Genomic DNA, 14,984 nt, shown 5'->3' with positions numbered 1-14,984 from the left:
GAGCACCTAGTGTGTGCCAGCTTTAATGTGAGCACCTAGTATGTGTCAACCGTAGTGGTTAGCACATTCACTTCCTTTTTCCCATTTCATCCTCTCAGCTGTTCTGTAGCGTGATCCCCATTATACAGATGAGGAAGCTGAGGCCCAAGAGAAAATACTTGTCCAGAGTTCTAGAGCCATGTTGCTGGCGCGTCAGGACTGGAACTCATGCCTATGCCCTGCTAGCCCAGGGCTCTTCCTGTTGGAACTCAAATGCCTCCCCACCAGAGGGACACCCCTCATGGGTGCTGCCTGGGTTGGTCATCCTGTGTGTGGTCTGGCCTGGATTCCGTGCCCAGCTCTCTTCCAACAGGCTGTGTGCCCTGGGGCACACACTGTACCTCTTGGGGCCTGGTCTGTTCAGTGAGGGCACTGGTGCTGCTGTGGGGCCTCCCAAGCCATTGGCCTCTGGGCATGGCCTTCCAGGCGCCCTGATGGGCGGTGGTCCAGGTAGGGAGACTGTGGTTTCTGACTAGGGCAGAGACCCTGACCACTCTTTCTTTGTCTTCCCAACGCCACTCTAGGAATCCCTGCGGCTCCAGGAGCAGGCGGCCCTGGAGGCAGAGGAAGGAGAGGGGCTGCAGCAGACCCTGAGGGACATGGCCCAGGTTGGAGGCAGGCCAGCACTGGCGGGGGCCTGGGCAGGGCCAGGGCAGACGGGCCTGGACCACTGCGTCCCCTGGTGGCTTTGAGCTGAACTGCAAGCGGTTGAGGGCCCTGGCGCCCTCCCTGCTGTTCTCAGCTCAAACTCTGTCCCGAGAGGAGGCACTGCCTGTTCCCTGCCCGTCTGAGAAAGGCTCTATGGTGTCTTCTCAGTAAACGGAAGGCGTCCCGGTGGGCTGAGGGCTGTGATCAGGAAGCCTGCTTTTGGGAGGGCCCTAGGGTGTGTTGCGGAGTCTGTGGTGAAGCTGGATGCCAGGACTCCAGTGGCCGCGCTGTGCCCCACTAACCGCGCAGCTCCCCTCCCCTTCTCTCTGACCCACCCCCAGGCTGTCCTGTCGGACACGGACAGCGGCGTCCAGTTAAGTGGCTCCGAGCGCACAGCGGACACTTTGGACGGCAGCCTGCGGGGGCTCTCGGGGGCCCGGACCCCGTCCCCGCCGAGGCGGCCCTCACCCGGCCGCGGCCGCTCCCCGCGCCGAGGCCCGTCCCCCGCATGCTCGGACTCCACGCTGGCCCTCATCCACTCGGCTCTGCACAAGCGCCAGCTACAGGTCCAGGTGGGACAGGGCTTGAGCACCCTGTGCTGGGGATCCAGCCCAGGGCCGGGCCGGGCGCCTCCGTGGGTGGGGCCTGAGCACCCTAGGAAACCCTAGGGGCAGCCAGAGCCCTGGGAGAGGGTAGAGAGTCGGGACCGGAGGTGGCCGAGCGCGCAGCGTCTGGAGTGGGAGGGGCCTGAGCTGCTGGGGGCGGAGCCTGGGTGGAGCTAGAGTCCTGGTGTGGGAGGGGCCTGAGCTGCTGGGGGCGGAGCCTGGGTGGAGCTAGAGTCCTGGTGTGGGAGGGGCTTGAGCCGCTGGGGGCGGAGCCTGGGTGGAGCTAGAGTCCTGGTGTAGAGCGGAAGACGAGGCGCCCACATCTACCAAGACAGCCTTGGGTGAGGGCGTCAGACGCGGGGTGCGGAAAGGAGTGTGCTTGGTGTTTGGGAGACTTGGGTAGGAGTTGTCTGGGGCCCCAGGAGCTGGAGGTTCAGAGCCCTGGCAGAGGTGTCAGAAGGGTGGGAGGGCACCGTGCAGGGGAGTGGAAACTGAGCCTATGGGCTTCGCTCCACTTTGCCGCCCAGGGATGGACGCAGGTCTGGGTCCCAGAGCAGGCTGGTGTACATCCTGCGGAGAGCAAGGGCTTCCCTGGACTCAGTGATTCTGCCACAGGACATGCGGGGGCGCTATGAGGCCAGCCAGGACTTGCTGGGTACCCTGCGGAAGCAGCTTAGTGACAGTGAGGGTGAGCGCCGTGCCCTGGAAGAGCAGCTGCAGCGTCTGCGGGACGACGCCGACGTGGCCGCCCGGGCCCAGGAGGACGCACAGCGGGAAGCCCAGCGCCTGCGCAGCACCGTCGACCTCCTGAACAGGTGCCAGAGGCCAGAGGTGGGGCGCCCAGCCCCAGGGATGAGTCAGCCTGCACATGCTGGATTTGCACTAATATGGTCGTAACTGGCCACGTGTGTCTGTTCAAATATAAGGCAACGTTTACAAAAGTAAAAATTCAATCCCGCAGTTGCATTAGCTTCGTATCAAGTGCACGGATGACTAGGAAACATTTCCATCAGCCCCGAGAGTCATATTGGCAGTGTTATTCTAGACTCTGTTTCTTGGGGATTTCAGAGACAAGAAATTATCCATTCTTGGCTGCCTGATGGTTTTGATTTTTTGTCCTTGTTATTGTTTTTCTTTTTTAATGTAACTACATAATAAAAAGGTTGAAAATGGAGGGAAATAAAACGGTGAAATCTCTTCACAGCCCTCCCTCCCCCACCCATCCTGACCTTGTTAATGCCCTGGCTTTGCTTTCCATCATGTTTCCTGACAGTTTGCAAGCGTCCCCCGTACACCTCCTATGTGCCAGGCTCATTGCCAAGTCCTTCACATGTACAGTCTCAGTCAGCCTTCCTGTCAACCCCATGCACCCCACTGCTGTTACTGTCTTGAGGTTGAGAGCCTTGCCCAGGGTCACACAGCAGTGTTGCTGGGGTAGGAGATGGGATTCTGGTCCATCTGATGGCAAAACCAGTGCTTCCCGCCTTGGAAGGAGGAGTGCTTTTTTGTAGTAGTATTCTTAGTGAATGCCTCATTTTGCATTGTATTGTTTTTCTTAATTTCACGTTGTTATGTTTTCCTCTGCCTACTGCCAGCCTTCGTACCTAGTGTATTCACGGGTTGCCATTTTGAGCGAAGGGGAGTTGGCAGTGGAGGATATGACAGCCGTCAGCCCTAAACCAGAAACTCCAGTCTTGGAAGGAGGCTCTTCCCTCCCTTGCCCTTGCCCTGGTTGCCACGTGCTGCTGGCCTGGGCAGCAGACCTTGGAATCTGGACACACCCAGTCTATTGGACCTCCCAGAACTGAAGGGCATGGGGTGCTATAAGGGGACCTTCCCGGGCTAGGTGGGCCAGCAGACCTGGCAGCAACAGTGCCCACATGTCTCAAGCCTGGCCTGGCCTCTTCACCCGGTGGCGAGGCTTCCACCCATTTCTCTGGGCCTCCAAGTGGGCTGGATGGGGAAGAAGGATGTCTGGATTCTCTTTGCTGGAAAGAGTCGGCTCCAGGGAGACGTGGAGGAGATGAGTGGGCCACATGCAGGGGCAGGAAGGCTTCCTGGAGGCACGGGCCTCGGAAGACGGCAGTCTGTGGTTCCTGGCTAGCACAGTAGCGTGGCCATCCTCCATCAGGAAGGGGCCCTGGCAGCCCCTTCAGCGGCCCCTCCTCTCGTCCTGCAGGGAGAAGGACAGCCTGGCCCACAGCCTGCATGCGGCCAAGCAGCAGGCCGAGGAGCTGCGACAGGAGCGGGAGAAGCTGCAGGTGGCCCAGGAGGAGCTGCGGCGCCAGCGGGACCAGCTGGAGGAAGAGCGGGAGGACGCGGCTCAGGACTGCATGCGGGCGCGCCGGGAGCTCGAGCGCAGGCGAGTGGCTTCTGGCGCTGAGCTGGGCCCGGGGCCCTGGCTGTCCCTGGGGGCTCGGGAGCACTGACTGTGCGCGGGCCTCCCACACGCTCGGAGTCCTCGCCGCAGCCCCTGCTACAGGGTCTCCTAGCCAGACCTGCAGGAAACTGGGGCTCGGGCAGGTGGAGTCGTTTCCCAGAGATCAGAGCTGGTCGGAGGTAGAGTGTGGATGACGATAACAGCTAATACGACAGGAGTTACTTTGTCGTTCGGTCGCCAGGTCGTGTCCGACTCTTTGCGACCCCATGGAGGCATGGCAGCATGGAAGCATGGCAGGCTTCCCTGTAGTTACAAGATATAATAACTTCCTGTAATCATGTATATAACATTTATATGAAAGCAAGCAAAGTCGCTCCTTCGTATCCAACTCTTCGTGACCCCACGGACTGTAGCCTACCACTCTCCTCCGTCCATAGGATTTTCCAGGCAAGAATACTGGAGTGGGTTGCCATTTCCTTCTCCAGGAGATCTTCCTGACCCAGGAACAGAACCCAGGTCTCCCCCATGGTAGGCAGAGGCTTTACCATCTGAGCCACCAGGGAAGATAACATTAAGTAATAGTTATATGTAACTTCATATATAATATAATGTTACATATAACATTCAGTTCAGTTCAGTCGCTCAGTCGTGTCCGACTCTTTGCGACCCCATGAACCACTGCACGCCAGGCTTCCCTATCCATCACCAACTCCCAGAGTTTACCCAAAACTCATGTCCATTGAAATGTCAGTGATGTCATCTAACCATCTCATCCTGTGTCATCCATATTATTTAATTAAAACGTAACATATGTAAAATTATTTTAATTAATAATGTTAATATTATTTTTAAATTTAAAGTTATAATAATAAGACTAATACTAACATTACTAAGTACCAGACACCATTTTAAGCACTTAGATTCTCTTATTTCAGCTTCATAATAACTGTGTGATGTAGGGGCTATTAGCTCCATCTTATCAACAGCGAAACTGAAGCACAGAAAGGTCATTTAAGTTGCCCAAAGTCACACAGCTAGGTAGTAGAAGACCCAGGATTTGAACCCAATCACTGGGGCTTCAGAGTTAACGTCTTAATCACTGTACTGTTCATTTATTTCTCTGAGGCAGAAGTAACAGTGATGTTTAGCACGTTGTACCAGTGGATGTTATCCTTGTTTCTGAAGGCCCTTGGGGAGGTATGTCAGGTTACAATAAAGACACATGTCCTTTTAACAACTTCACAAGGTGGGTGTTACCCCATTTTGGAGATGTGAAAACTGAGGTTCAGAGTCACCGTGGGCTTGGCTGTCCCTGTGGGTGAGGCTCCTGCCTCGTGCCTGGCCTCTTGCCACTCCAGCATGTCTGGCTGTGGGAGACTCAGGGGAGTGACTGGGGCAACCCCTGCCCTCTGCCCCACAGCCACAGACAACTGGAGCAGCTGGAAGGGAAGCGCTCAGGGCTGGCGAAGGAGCTGGTGGAGGTGCGGGAGGCGCTGAGCAGTGCCACGCTGCAGCGGGACATGCTGCAGGCCGAGAAGGCTGAGGTGGCCGAGGCACTGGCCAAGGTGGGTTCCCGTTTGCCACCTCTGCCCTGGGTCCCAGGCCTTCTCCCTCTGGCCACAGGCTGACCCCCTCCTCCTAGACTCAGGCTGACCTCTGTCCTGGACCGCAAACAGACCTCTGATCCCAGCCATACGTGAACTGCCCTCTAGGCCTGGTCATACCTCTGCTTTTCCAGGTGCTTCTGGGGCAGGGCCTGTGACTCAGGTCGTCCGGCCCCATCTCTGGGCATAGGTCCTGGGGTCTGTGAGTGTTGGGGGCACAGTTCTTGGTTGGTGCCGGTCCCACTCCCTGTGTCTAGGCCCTGAGCAGGCCCGCCCCCGACCCCACGCTGGTACCCTCTGACCTCTGGCCGTGCCCTGTGGCGGGAGCCGGCCTTGTCGGCCCTTGTCCAGCTCTGCGTGGGCAGCAGGCCGTCTGCAGGGATTCTGTCTCACGCTGCATCTCCTTCTCATGGCCCTGCCCTGTCTGAGGGGCTTGTCTCCCCATGCCTCCCCCTCTGCCCATCTCTCTGACTTTCTTCTCGTCCTTCTGCGTCTCCGCGTCCCTCGCGTCTCTTCGCTGCTCTCTCCGCCTGACCGTCTGGCCGCTGGTTCCAACCCTGCAGGCGGAGGCTGGCCGCGTGGCGCTCGAGCTCTCCACGACCAAGCTGAGGGCGGAGGAGGCCTCTCTGCGGGACGCCTTGTCCAAGCTGAGCGCCCTGAATGAGGGTCTGGCACAGGACAAGCTGGCCCTGAACCGCGTTGTCGCCCAGGCACGTGGTGGGCCCGTGGACCCTCCTGCCTTACTCCCGCCCCTGCTCCTCAGAGACCCCCCCAGAGGCGTCCCCAGGCCCAGCTCAGGCCCAGCCCACCCCTCCCTGGACGCCTCTGTCCCTCTGTCTTGTTCTGTCTCTGACTCCGTCTGTCTTCTCCCTTGTGGTCTGATGGAAAAGAAGCTCCGCAGGCCCTGCGTCTCCTCCCCAATGGCCTGATGGCCTCCGGCCCCGCGCTTGGCCCTCGGGAACCTCCCCTGTCCTCTAGCCCAGTGTGGGTGATGGGTGGGCCCCCTTCCAGCATAAGGGCTGGGTTTGCCCCCACTCTCAGCCCCGCCTGACCCACAGCTGGAGGAGGAGAAGGCGGCCTTGCTGGGCCGGCAGCGGCAGGTGGAGCAGGCGGCCGCCACGTCTCAGGAGGAGCAGGAGCGGCTGCAGCAGGAGCGGCTGCAGCAGGAGGTGGAGCGGCAGGGCCTGGAGGGCTCCCTGCGGGCAGCGGAGCGGGCCCGGGAGGTGCTGGAGCGCCAGCTCCCCGAGCTGCACCGCGAGCGCTGCCGGCTGCAGGAGCAGCTCGCCCAGGTGGGTGGGGGGGCAACACTGGAGGGCTTCTAGACGCTGGAAGTCACAGGCTCTGGAGCCTGATTCCCCGCTGAAATCCAGCCCCGCCTCTGCAAGCTGGGACCTGGAGCAAGCTCCCCAACGCCCCCATGTCCCGGTGGCCCCATCTGCAACACTGGGATGATAGCTCTCGTCCCAGAGGGTTGTTCTGACGAGTGCACCGTGTAAACACTTGGAAAAATGAGTCACCACCTAGTAGATACGCGGCAGAGAAGTTCAGAACTGGAATCACACGTGCTGGGAAACCATAGCTGGAAGGGACCTCAGGGTGTCTGTCCTGGAGGGCCTGGCTTCCTGGGGGAGGTGGCTAGCGAGCAGCCCGTGTGGCGCGGGAGCCGGGCTCCAGGCCCCTCCCTGCAGCCTGTGGGGCAGTTCCCCTGTGGTCTGTGCTATATACCCACCTTCCCTGGACATGCTGGGGGAACAGCAAGGGTTCGGTTACTGCCCAGACTGAGTGAGGACCCTGTGCACGGCAGGTCCAGAGAAGGCTGTGATTTGTCCAGACAGCACGTCAGGGTAGACCCTGGGCTTGGGCCTGGTCTCCTGCCTGCCAGGCCAGGCCAGGGCTGGGTCAGGCCCAGGGCTGGGATGCTTCAGGATAAGCAGGGGAGACCCCAGGGGTGGCGCTCACAGTGCCTAGTGGGGGCCAGCTCTCCAGGCAGGTCAGCGAGCGGGAGCAGCAGCTGGAGCAGGCCCGACAGGAGACGCAGCGGCAGACGGAGGCGCTGGAGCGGGCAACGCGGGAGAAGGAGGCTCTGGCCAAGGAGAGGGCTGGCCTGGCAGTGCAGCTGGTGGCCGCCGAGCGTGAAGCCCGGGCCCTGTCGGAGGAGGCTGCACGCTTGCGGTAAGGGCTTGGGCTCTGCCTGGCCCCCCTGGGGGGGATTGGCCAGGGTCGCCCGGTGACCAGCCCCGCCCACGCATTGGACCCGGCTGGGCAGGTAGGGTGGCACCTGGCCCTTCCTGGCCACACCCCGGAATCCTCTGGGGCCCCGGGCGCTGGGTCCCAGGCCTCAGGTATGTCGTGTGCTGCAGCTCGGAGAAGGAAGCCCTGGAGAGCAGCCTGTTTGAGGTGCAGAGGCAGCTGGCGCAGCTTGAGTCCCGGCGGGAGCAGCTGGAGGCAGATGGGCGGGCCCTGCTGCTGGCCAAGGAGGCCCTGACCGGTAGGCAGGCCTGAGGCGAGGGGCAGGGAGCACTGGGCTCCACCCAGGCTGCACCCCGTGGAGTTCTGGGCTCTCCCTGAAGTTGGGGTCCTTGGCTCTGGCTGACCTGGCCCCTAGCCCCTCCTCTTCCTGGGCTGCAGGCTCCTCATCGGACAGAGATGAGGAGCCCCACCTCCCGAGGCTTCACCAAGATGAGGTGAGGGAAGCATGGCCTTGGCAGGATGCCTGCTGCTTATCGTCAGCAGGACCCTGAGAGAGCCCCGAACTCTCTGGAGCCATCAGCTGCCTTTATGGTGGCTTTCACTGCCCGCAGTCTCAGAACTCGGGGTTTTTTCTCGCTCCACATTTACTGAGCACCTTAAGAAGGGGAATGCCGACAGTGTCCGGTGGCCTCCAGCCCCCAGGATGGTGTCTGGATTCCTCCTGCAGTCGGGCGCACCTTCGTCATGGCCGTTTCCATTAGTGCTGACAGTCCCCCAAGCATACCGTGGCAGTCAGTCACTAAAGGCGGCGTCTTGCGGAAAGCTGCGTGGCCTTGGGAGGACCCCTGTCTTCCCTGAGCCTCCCTGTCCTCATATGGGAGTTGGGGGTAAGCCTCCTAGGCATGATGTGAAGCTGTGACATGCCCGCCAGGTGCCCGCCAGAGTACGCGCTCAGTGACGGGGGCTGCCGTATGTTTGTGTCCTCCCCGTTTTGGGGCCCCTTCTTCAGTCATTTCATCCTTTAGATGCCGTTCCAAGTGGGTAGGGCCACTGGGCCATGCACCCGATAGGGAACTGCGGCCCAGAGAGGGCAAGGAGGCTCTCCAGGGGAACTCAGCCTCGACACCAGAGGGACGCTTTCCCCTCTGGGACTTTGACCCCCTGGTTCCCCTGGCCCGAGTCTGCTTTCCCACTGGGGAGTTCGCCCACAGACCTGCCTGCCCTGTACAGGGGAGCTGGCGGGCCTGCGACAGCAGATGGCAGCTGCAGAGCAGAAGGCTGCTCTGGACAAGGAGCTGACGGCCCAGAAGCTGCTGCAGACTGAGCGGGAGGCCCAGGCCTCTCTGCGGGAACAGCGGGCAGCCCACGAGGAGGATCTGCAGCGCCTCCAGCGAGAGAAGGTTTGGGCTGCTGCCTTGGGGCAGACTGGGGAGGGCTGGGTGGGGGGTGGCTCTGAACCATTGGCTTTTGCTCCTCTGTGACCTCAGGCAAGTCAGCCTTCTCACTCTGTCCCAGTCTCCAAATCTGTGAAATGGAACTTCATCTGTGTTTCAGAGGCTCTAGGGGCAGCTGGGAGGATCCATCAGGGGCCCCTTCTTATCAACCATGCAGATTCCCAGGCCCCAAACTTCCAGCCCTGGTGATCCGAGGCAGGAGGTCCACAGACATGTTTGGAAAATGCTGGTCTATTGTACAGCAGGAAAGCACTTTAATTTGTGAGAAATGCTATTTGCATATGAAAGTAAATTCTGGAGACCAGAGCACGTAGGAAAGTAAGGGGCAGGTCACTGGAGGAGAAGAGCAGCAGTGTCTGAGCACACCGGCTCTCGAGCTGTGTTGCCCGGCTCAGACCTGGTCTCGGCCGCCTGCTGGTTTTGCTACCAAAGGCCGCTGTGCCTTCACTTGCTCATCGTAACCGTGGGGAACGGTGACAGTTTGAGGCTGGCCAGAAAGCTTGTTCAGGATGGAATGGCAGACCAGCCCAACCACACGAAGGGCTTCCCACAGAGCAGGCGCTTTCTGGATGCTGGTGGTTATTACTGCACTGAAACACTTCCCGGGCGGGCCTCTGGGCAGGGCTTTGCTTCACCCGTCTTGGACTGGGCTGCCTCTGACAGAGAGGGTTCGGGCTGTGGCCCTCTCCGCCAGGGGCCCACGCACCCCGCCTTCTTGGATTTGGGTGGATGGAGGCCCCCTCCCTCAGCAGGGGCAGCACCGCCTTTTACGCAGGGTGTCCTCACAGCTGCTAGGACATGTGCAGGGCCAGGCGACCCCCTTAGGCCCCGGGCGGGCTCTGCCTGTGCTGCCTGTGGGTCTCACCCACCCAGTCCTGGGGGCCAGAGTCCGTGCCCGCCCCCCCTCTCCCTGCAGCCCCAGACTCAGCCTCTTAATGTCAGCAGATCTGTGGCTCCCAGACCCAGGCCGCCTCAGTCCTCACAGCCGACCTAGCCCTGCTCTGCCCAGACCCCGAATCCCAGGCCGCCTTCTGCATTCTGTGTGTGCGCGTGTTAAGTTGCTCAGACGTGTCCCGACTCTTTGCGATCCCATGGACTGTACCAGGCTCCTCTGTCCGTGGGATTCTGCAGGCAAGGAGACCAGTGTGGGTTGCCGTGCCCTCCAGGGGCTCTTCCCGACCCAGGGATCGAACCCCAGTCTCTTACGTCTCCTGCATTGGCACGTTGGGTTCTTTACTCCTAGCGCCACCAGGGAAGCCCACCACAGCCCACTGTTCTAAAATTCAGATCACCCCTTATCACCCTGGCTTGAGACCTCTGCTGTCCCTAGGAATCAGATCACTCCCCCCGACGCGCACTGGTCTGGCGTGGTCTGGTCTGACTGCTCCGTGTGGCTCTGGCCCTGGCCTTCACCCTGTCTGCCTTGTAATTCGAGCTCCAGGGACCGTAAACATCATGGTTTCCCAGTTCGTCTTCCTCTTTCCTCTCAGCTGTCTCTGGGGCTGGACTCGGGCCCAGGGTCCTTTTTCTTTTTTCTCTACCTGACTAACTGCTGCTCATTTCCTCCAGGAAGCATTTTCTGCCCCCGCTCCACTCAGCCCCCATCCTCCCAGCCTGCTAGCCGCTGCTCCTTGGGGTTTGCACAGCCCCAACATGTCCCTGTCATAGCCCTTCCTCTCACCCACCTCACCTGCCCTGAGGCCCAGCCGCCCTGAGGGTGGAGAGCAGCTGCCCACCCAGCTGCATGGGTCACGCACACCTCGGCCTGGCCCTCAGGAGGCGGCGTGGCGGGAGCTGGGCACAGAGCGGGCCCGCCTGCAGGGTCAGCTCCAGCGGGAGCGGGAGGAGCTGCTGGCCCGGCTGGAGGCCGAGAAGGAAGAGCTGAGTGAGGAGATGGCCGCCCTGCAGCAGGAGCGCGACGAGGGCCTGCTCCTGGCCGAGGCTGAGAAGCAGCAGGTGCGTGAGCTGCGGCGGCCGCCTGAGGGGCCAGTCCCTGCTCGCCGCGCAGGCTTGCGGCCAGGAGTCCTTTCTGGGCCTTAGTCTCCTCACCGCACAGTGGGAACTCAAGGGGTGTTTGTGAGGCATCACCGAGACCCCCATGTCCAGTGGGTGGGCCTGGCACATGGCGGGAGCTTAACGCGTAGCCACCACAATCCTGACACCATGAGTGTTGTTCCCGAAGAGCTGACTCCCTCCACTCACCCTTCCTCCACCCCAGGCAGGGCGTGGCGTCCCCGTGACTGCCTCTGAGCAGTCCCCACGGAGCCTGCGTGCAGCAGCTGACCCTCCTCAGAAAGAACTAACTCCTGACCTTCCTGTAATGTAATGGAGACAGGGCAGGCTGCATCCATCTCCTTACCCGCCACGTAACCCAGGGCAGGTCACTTTACCTCTTTGAGCCTCAGTAGCCTCATCTGTAAAATGGGAATAATGAAAGGCCCTTCAGGATGTGCGATCTCTTGTGTCTGTGTCCAGGTGGTTACCACTGTTGTGACAACAGTGCCCCGGCACTTTTCTGGGGCTGTGACTTGGCCCTGGCTCCACCTGCGGTGGCCGGTCAGGGCCCCAAGCCCCCGGGGGCACCGTTCCCAGGGCAGGGTGGGGAAAGGCCCAAGCATCCCCCCAGGACCTCCCAGGACCCTGAGCCCTTTGCTCCCGCCTCTCCCCAGGCCCTGTCACTGAAGGAGTCCGAGAAGACGGCGTTGTCCGAAAAGCTGATGGGGACGCGGCACAGCCTGGCCGCCGTCTCCCTGGAGATGGAGCGACAGAAGCGGGACGCCCAGAGCCGCCAGGAGCAGGACAGGGTAGGGTGGGCGGGGCTGGGGGGTGGGGGCGTAGGCCGAGGCTGGGGCGGAGGTGTGGCCCCGGGTGGGCGTGGCCCGGGCAGGGGCGGGGCCCGGGACGAAGGCTTGGCTGTGCCCTGCGCAGCTTCCAGGCTGTGCTGGAGGCTTCGCCCTTTCTTGGGGCTCGCCACTGGAGGCAGAGGGTACAGCTGGGCCCTGTAAATCCCTAGCCTGGGGGAGACAAGCTGCGTCTGCAGAGTGCTTCCGGGTGTCGAGATCACAGAGGGCCTGACGGGCCGGCGTGCGCGGCCGCGCTGGGAGCCGACAGTGGGCAGTGCCCCGCTAGCCCAGCTGCAGTCAGGGGCGGGCTGGCGGGGGCAGGGCCAGGGTGGACACTACAGACCCAAGTCTGAGGAGCCATCGATCCTAGAGCACCGTGAACGCCCTGACGTCCGAGCTGCGGGACCTGCGGGCCCAGCTGGAGGAGGCCGCCGCGGCCCATGCCCAGGAGGTGAAGAGGCTGCGGGAGCAGGCTTGGGACCTGGGCCGCCAGCGGGAGTCCTGCCTGCGCGAGGTGAGCCGCCCGCCCGCCTGGCTGCTCGCCCCTCTGCCGCAGCACAGCTGAGGCCGCTGGGGGCCCAGAAGGTGCCCTTGAGAATAAGGGAAAGAAGGAAGGAAGGAAGGGAAGCAAACATTTATTAAGGGCCTTCTGTGTACTTGAAAGGTTGGTGGGGTCCCTGCCTTCTTAACTCATTATTGACCAGGGATTTTTGCAAAAATTAATGCCTGTGCCCAGCAATTTGTAAGTGAATATTGAAACGTTTTTGGTCAACATATTCAGTTAACAGGTTGTATTAATACATCTCTGGTCAAAAACGTGTTAAGGTTGATCCTTAGGATGATCGATCTTTTCAGGGGGCTCCGTTGCACAGCATGTGGCAACTTCTCCAGCCAGGGATCACACCCGTGCCCTCTGCAGGGGAAGTGTGGAGTCCTAACCACCGGACCACCACAAAGTCCCTGCAGGGTGCTCTTGACTGATGATTAGGTGGTAGTAGTGTTAGTCGCTCAGAATTCTCCAGGCAGGAATCCTGGAGTGGGTAGCCGTTCTGCTCTCCAGGGGCTCTTCCTGACGCAGGGATCGAACCGGGTCTCCCGCATTGCAGGTGGACTCTTCACCGTCTGAGCCACCGGGGAGGCCCTGATTGATGGTTCTTTCAGGCCAGAGCACCGCTGACTCCAGCATGCTTTGCCCTAAATCATAACCTGCTCACCTGCAGGCCCAGTCGCGGCAGAGGGATGGGGCAGGCGCCTATGGCCCCGGAGACGGGAATGGGCGGGCTCGCACACAGCCCAAGGGGGCCTGGCCCTCGGCTGTGGACACCCGCTGTCCTCACAGGCAGAAGAGCTTCGGACCCAGCTGTGCCTGCTGGAGGAGGCACGCGGCGGGCTGCGGCGGGAGCTGCTGGAGGCCCAGCGCAAGGTGCGGGAGGGCCAGGACGGCCACGAGGCCCAGCGCCAGGAGGTGGCCGAGCTTCGGCGCAGCCTGAGCGAGGGCACCAGGGAGCGCGAGGCCCTGCGGCGCTCCAACGAGGAGCTGCGTGCGGCCCTGAAGACGGCAGAGAGCGAGCGGGTCAGGTGGGGGATGTGCCGGCCCTTCACCGAGCCCCGCCCCTTTGCCAAGCCCCGCCCCTCACTTCCTTGAGCCTCCCTGGGACTATCTCCATCCCCACGGTTCTGGGGGAATCTCACAGGTGGGGTTTCCCTACCCTCAGACCAAGCTCAGACTCTACCCGTTTGAGGTGATTTTCCTTCCCTGCAGGAAGGGGAGTGGTGGTGGCCGGTGGGCGGCGGCGGGGGGTGGGGGTGGGGGTGGGGGTGGGGGGGCCAGACCCTGGCCCCACCTGCCAGCATCGCCCTGGAGACCAGTGTGCCTTCTGGTCCACCTCTCCCCCCCGAGGGTCTGCTCCCCGTCCCTGGAGGGCCTGGCCCAGGGGAGGACTGCTTGGCAGGTGGCACTGGGCACCTGCGGGCAGGAGGCAGCCAGAGCCACTCCAGAAACCAGGGGCAAAGGCAGCTGTATAGGGTCACTCAGGGTACCCTCCCCAGGACTGGGGACCACCTCTGCCCTCTGATCCCTCCAGCCTGAAGCTTGCCAACGAGGACAAGGAGCAGAAGCTGGTGCTCTTGGAGGAGGCCCGGGTGGCTGTGGGCAAGGACGCTGGGGAGCTGCGGGCCAGGCTGCAGGAGGTGGAGCACTCGCGGCTGGAGGCGCGGCGGGAGCTGCAGGAGCTCCGGCGGCAGGTACACCCCCACCCCCATCCCCCCGCTGGGCACTCGCTGTGCGCCCCAAGTCTACCGCACCCCCTTCCTGGAGCCGAGGCCCCTCGTGTATTTAAAACCACGGGCTTGAACTGCAGCAAGGCCTGTTACCTGTCTTTGGTATTAATGGATGGTCTTCGAGAGGAGTCCTCAAACCATGAAACTGTGTGTGTGTGTGTGTGTGTACTTTTGTGTACACATTTATTCACATAGCTCCACAGATTGGGTCCGGGGCTCTTAGCCAGTTCTCAAAGGAATCTGTGAAGAACCGGAGGTGCAGATCCCATGAACTAGGTCAGGAGCTGCCAAACCCTTGTTTTGAAAAGTGTCCAATAGTAAATATTTCCAGCTTTCTGGGCCTTACGGTCTCTGTCGCAACTACTCTTCTCTGCCATCATCGGGAGAAAGCTGGCCTGGGTGGTACCTAACGTGAGTGGAGTGTGTTCCATTAAAACTTCGCCTGTGGACATTGAAATTTGAATTTTATATGCTTTTCATGTGTCAGAAATATTCTTTTTTTGCTTTTCTTTCAACCATGTAAAAATGAGGCATTTTTAACTACTTAAAACATACAAACCATCCTTAGCTCAAACTCTTACAGAAACAGGTACTAGTGGAATTTGGCCTCTGGAATCTTGGCCTGCTGTTTGCAGAGCTCTGAACTAGATGACCTCCAAGGCCGTCAACAGCAGCAAGCACTTAAGCACCTGCTGTATACTGGGCACTGCCCTGGTCACTGAGCACTCAGGCTTCCCCACTCCAGAAGACCAGCAGGACAGGAACCAGCCCTCTTTGGCACCCAGGCTCTGAATACTGCAGCCTGAATAACGGACCCCCCCACCTTCCACCAGTGTGCCCCTAACCCTCTACCCAGGCCCCCTTCTGCTAGGCTGAAGTCCTGGGAAACCATGAGAATCTCTGATGGGAGCCTGTGTACCAGGCTCTTGCTGGGGTTTTGT

At 60.9% G+C, this 14,984-nt stretch overlaps 1 protein-coding gene across 1 annotated transcript in view; it reads left to right on the top strand.

The window, feature by feature from the left end:
- Window positions 1-14,984, top strand: part of CROCC (ciliary rootlet coiled-coil, rootletin) — a 52,620-nt gene that overhangs the window by 19,771 nt on the left and 17,865 nt on the right. Inside the window, exons 11-25 of the mRNA XM_068968525.1 lie at window positions 564-647; window positions 1,029-1,259; window positions 1,908-2,107; window positions 3,472-3,654; window positions 5,093-5,237; window positions 5,840-5,986; window positions 6,335-6,565; window positions 7,255-7,448; window positions 7,637-7,764; window positions 8,697-8,866; window positions 10,697-10,876; window positions 11,590-11,724; window positions 12,134-12,277; window positions 13,103-13,341; window positions 13,848-14,007. Coding sequence (XP_068824626.1) covers window positions 564-647; window positions 1,029-1,259; window positions 1,908-2,107; window positions 3,472-3,654; window positions 5,093-5,237; window positions 5,840-5,986; window positions 6,335-6,565; window positions 7,255-7,448; window positions 7,637-7,764; window positions 8,697-8,866; window positions 10,697-10,876; window positions 11,590-11,724; window positions 12,134-12,277; window positions 13,103-13,341; window positions 13,848-14,007 — 2,571 coding nt within the window. The remainder of the gene's footprint in view (window positions 1-563; window positions 648-1,028; window positions 1,260-1,907; window positions 2,108-3,471; window positions 3,655-5,092; window positions 5,238-5,839; window positions 5,987-6,334; window positions 6,566-7,254; window positions 7,449-7,636; window positions 7,765-8,696; window positions 8,867-10,696; window positions 10,877-11,589; window positions 11,725-12,133; window positions 12,278-13,102; window positions 13,342-13,847; window positions 14,008-14,984) is intronic.

Source organism: Capricornis sumatraensis, chromosome 3 (genome assembly GCF_032405125.1).
Source record: "Capricornis sumatraensis isolate serow.1 chromosome 3, serow.2, whole genome shotgun sequence".
Lineage (NCBI taxonomy): Eukaryota > Metazoa > Chordata > Mammalia > Artiodactyla > Bovidae > Capricornis > Capricornis sumatraensis.
This window is presented reverse-complemented; position numbering and strand designations above follow the sequence as displayed.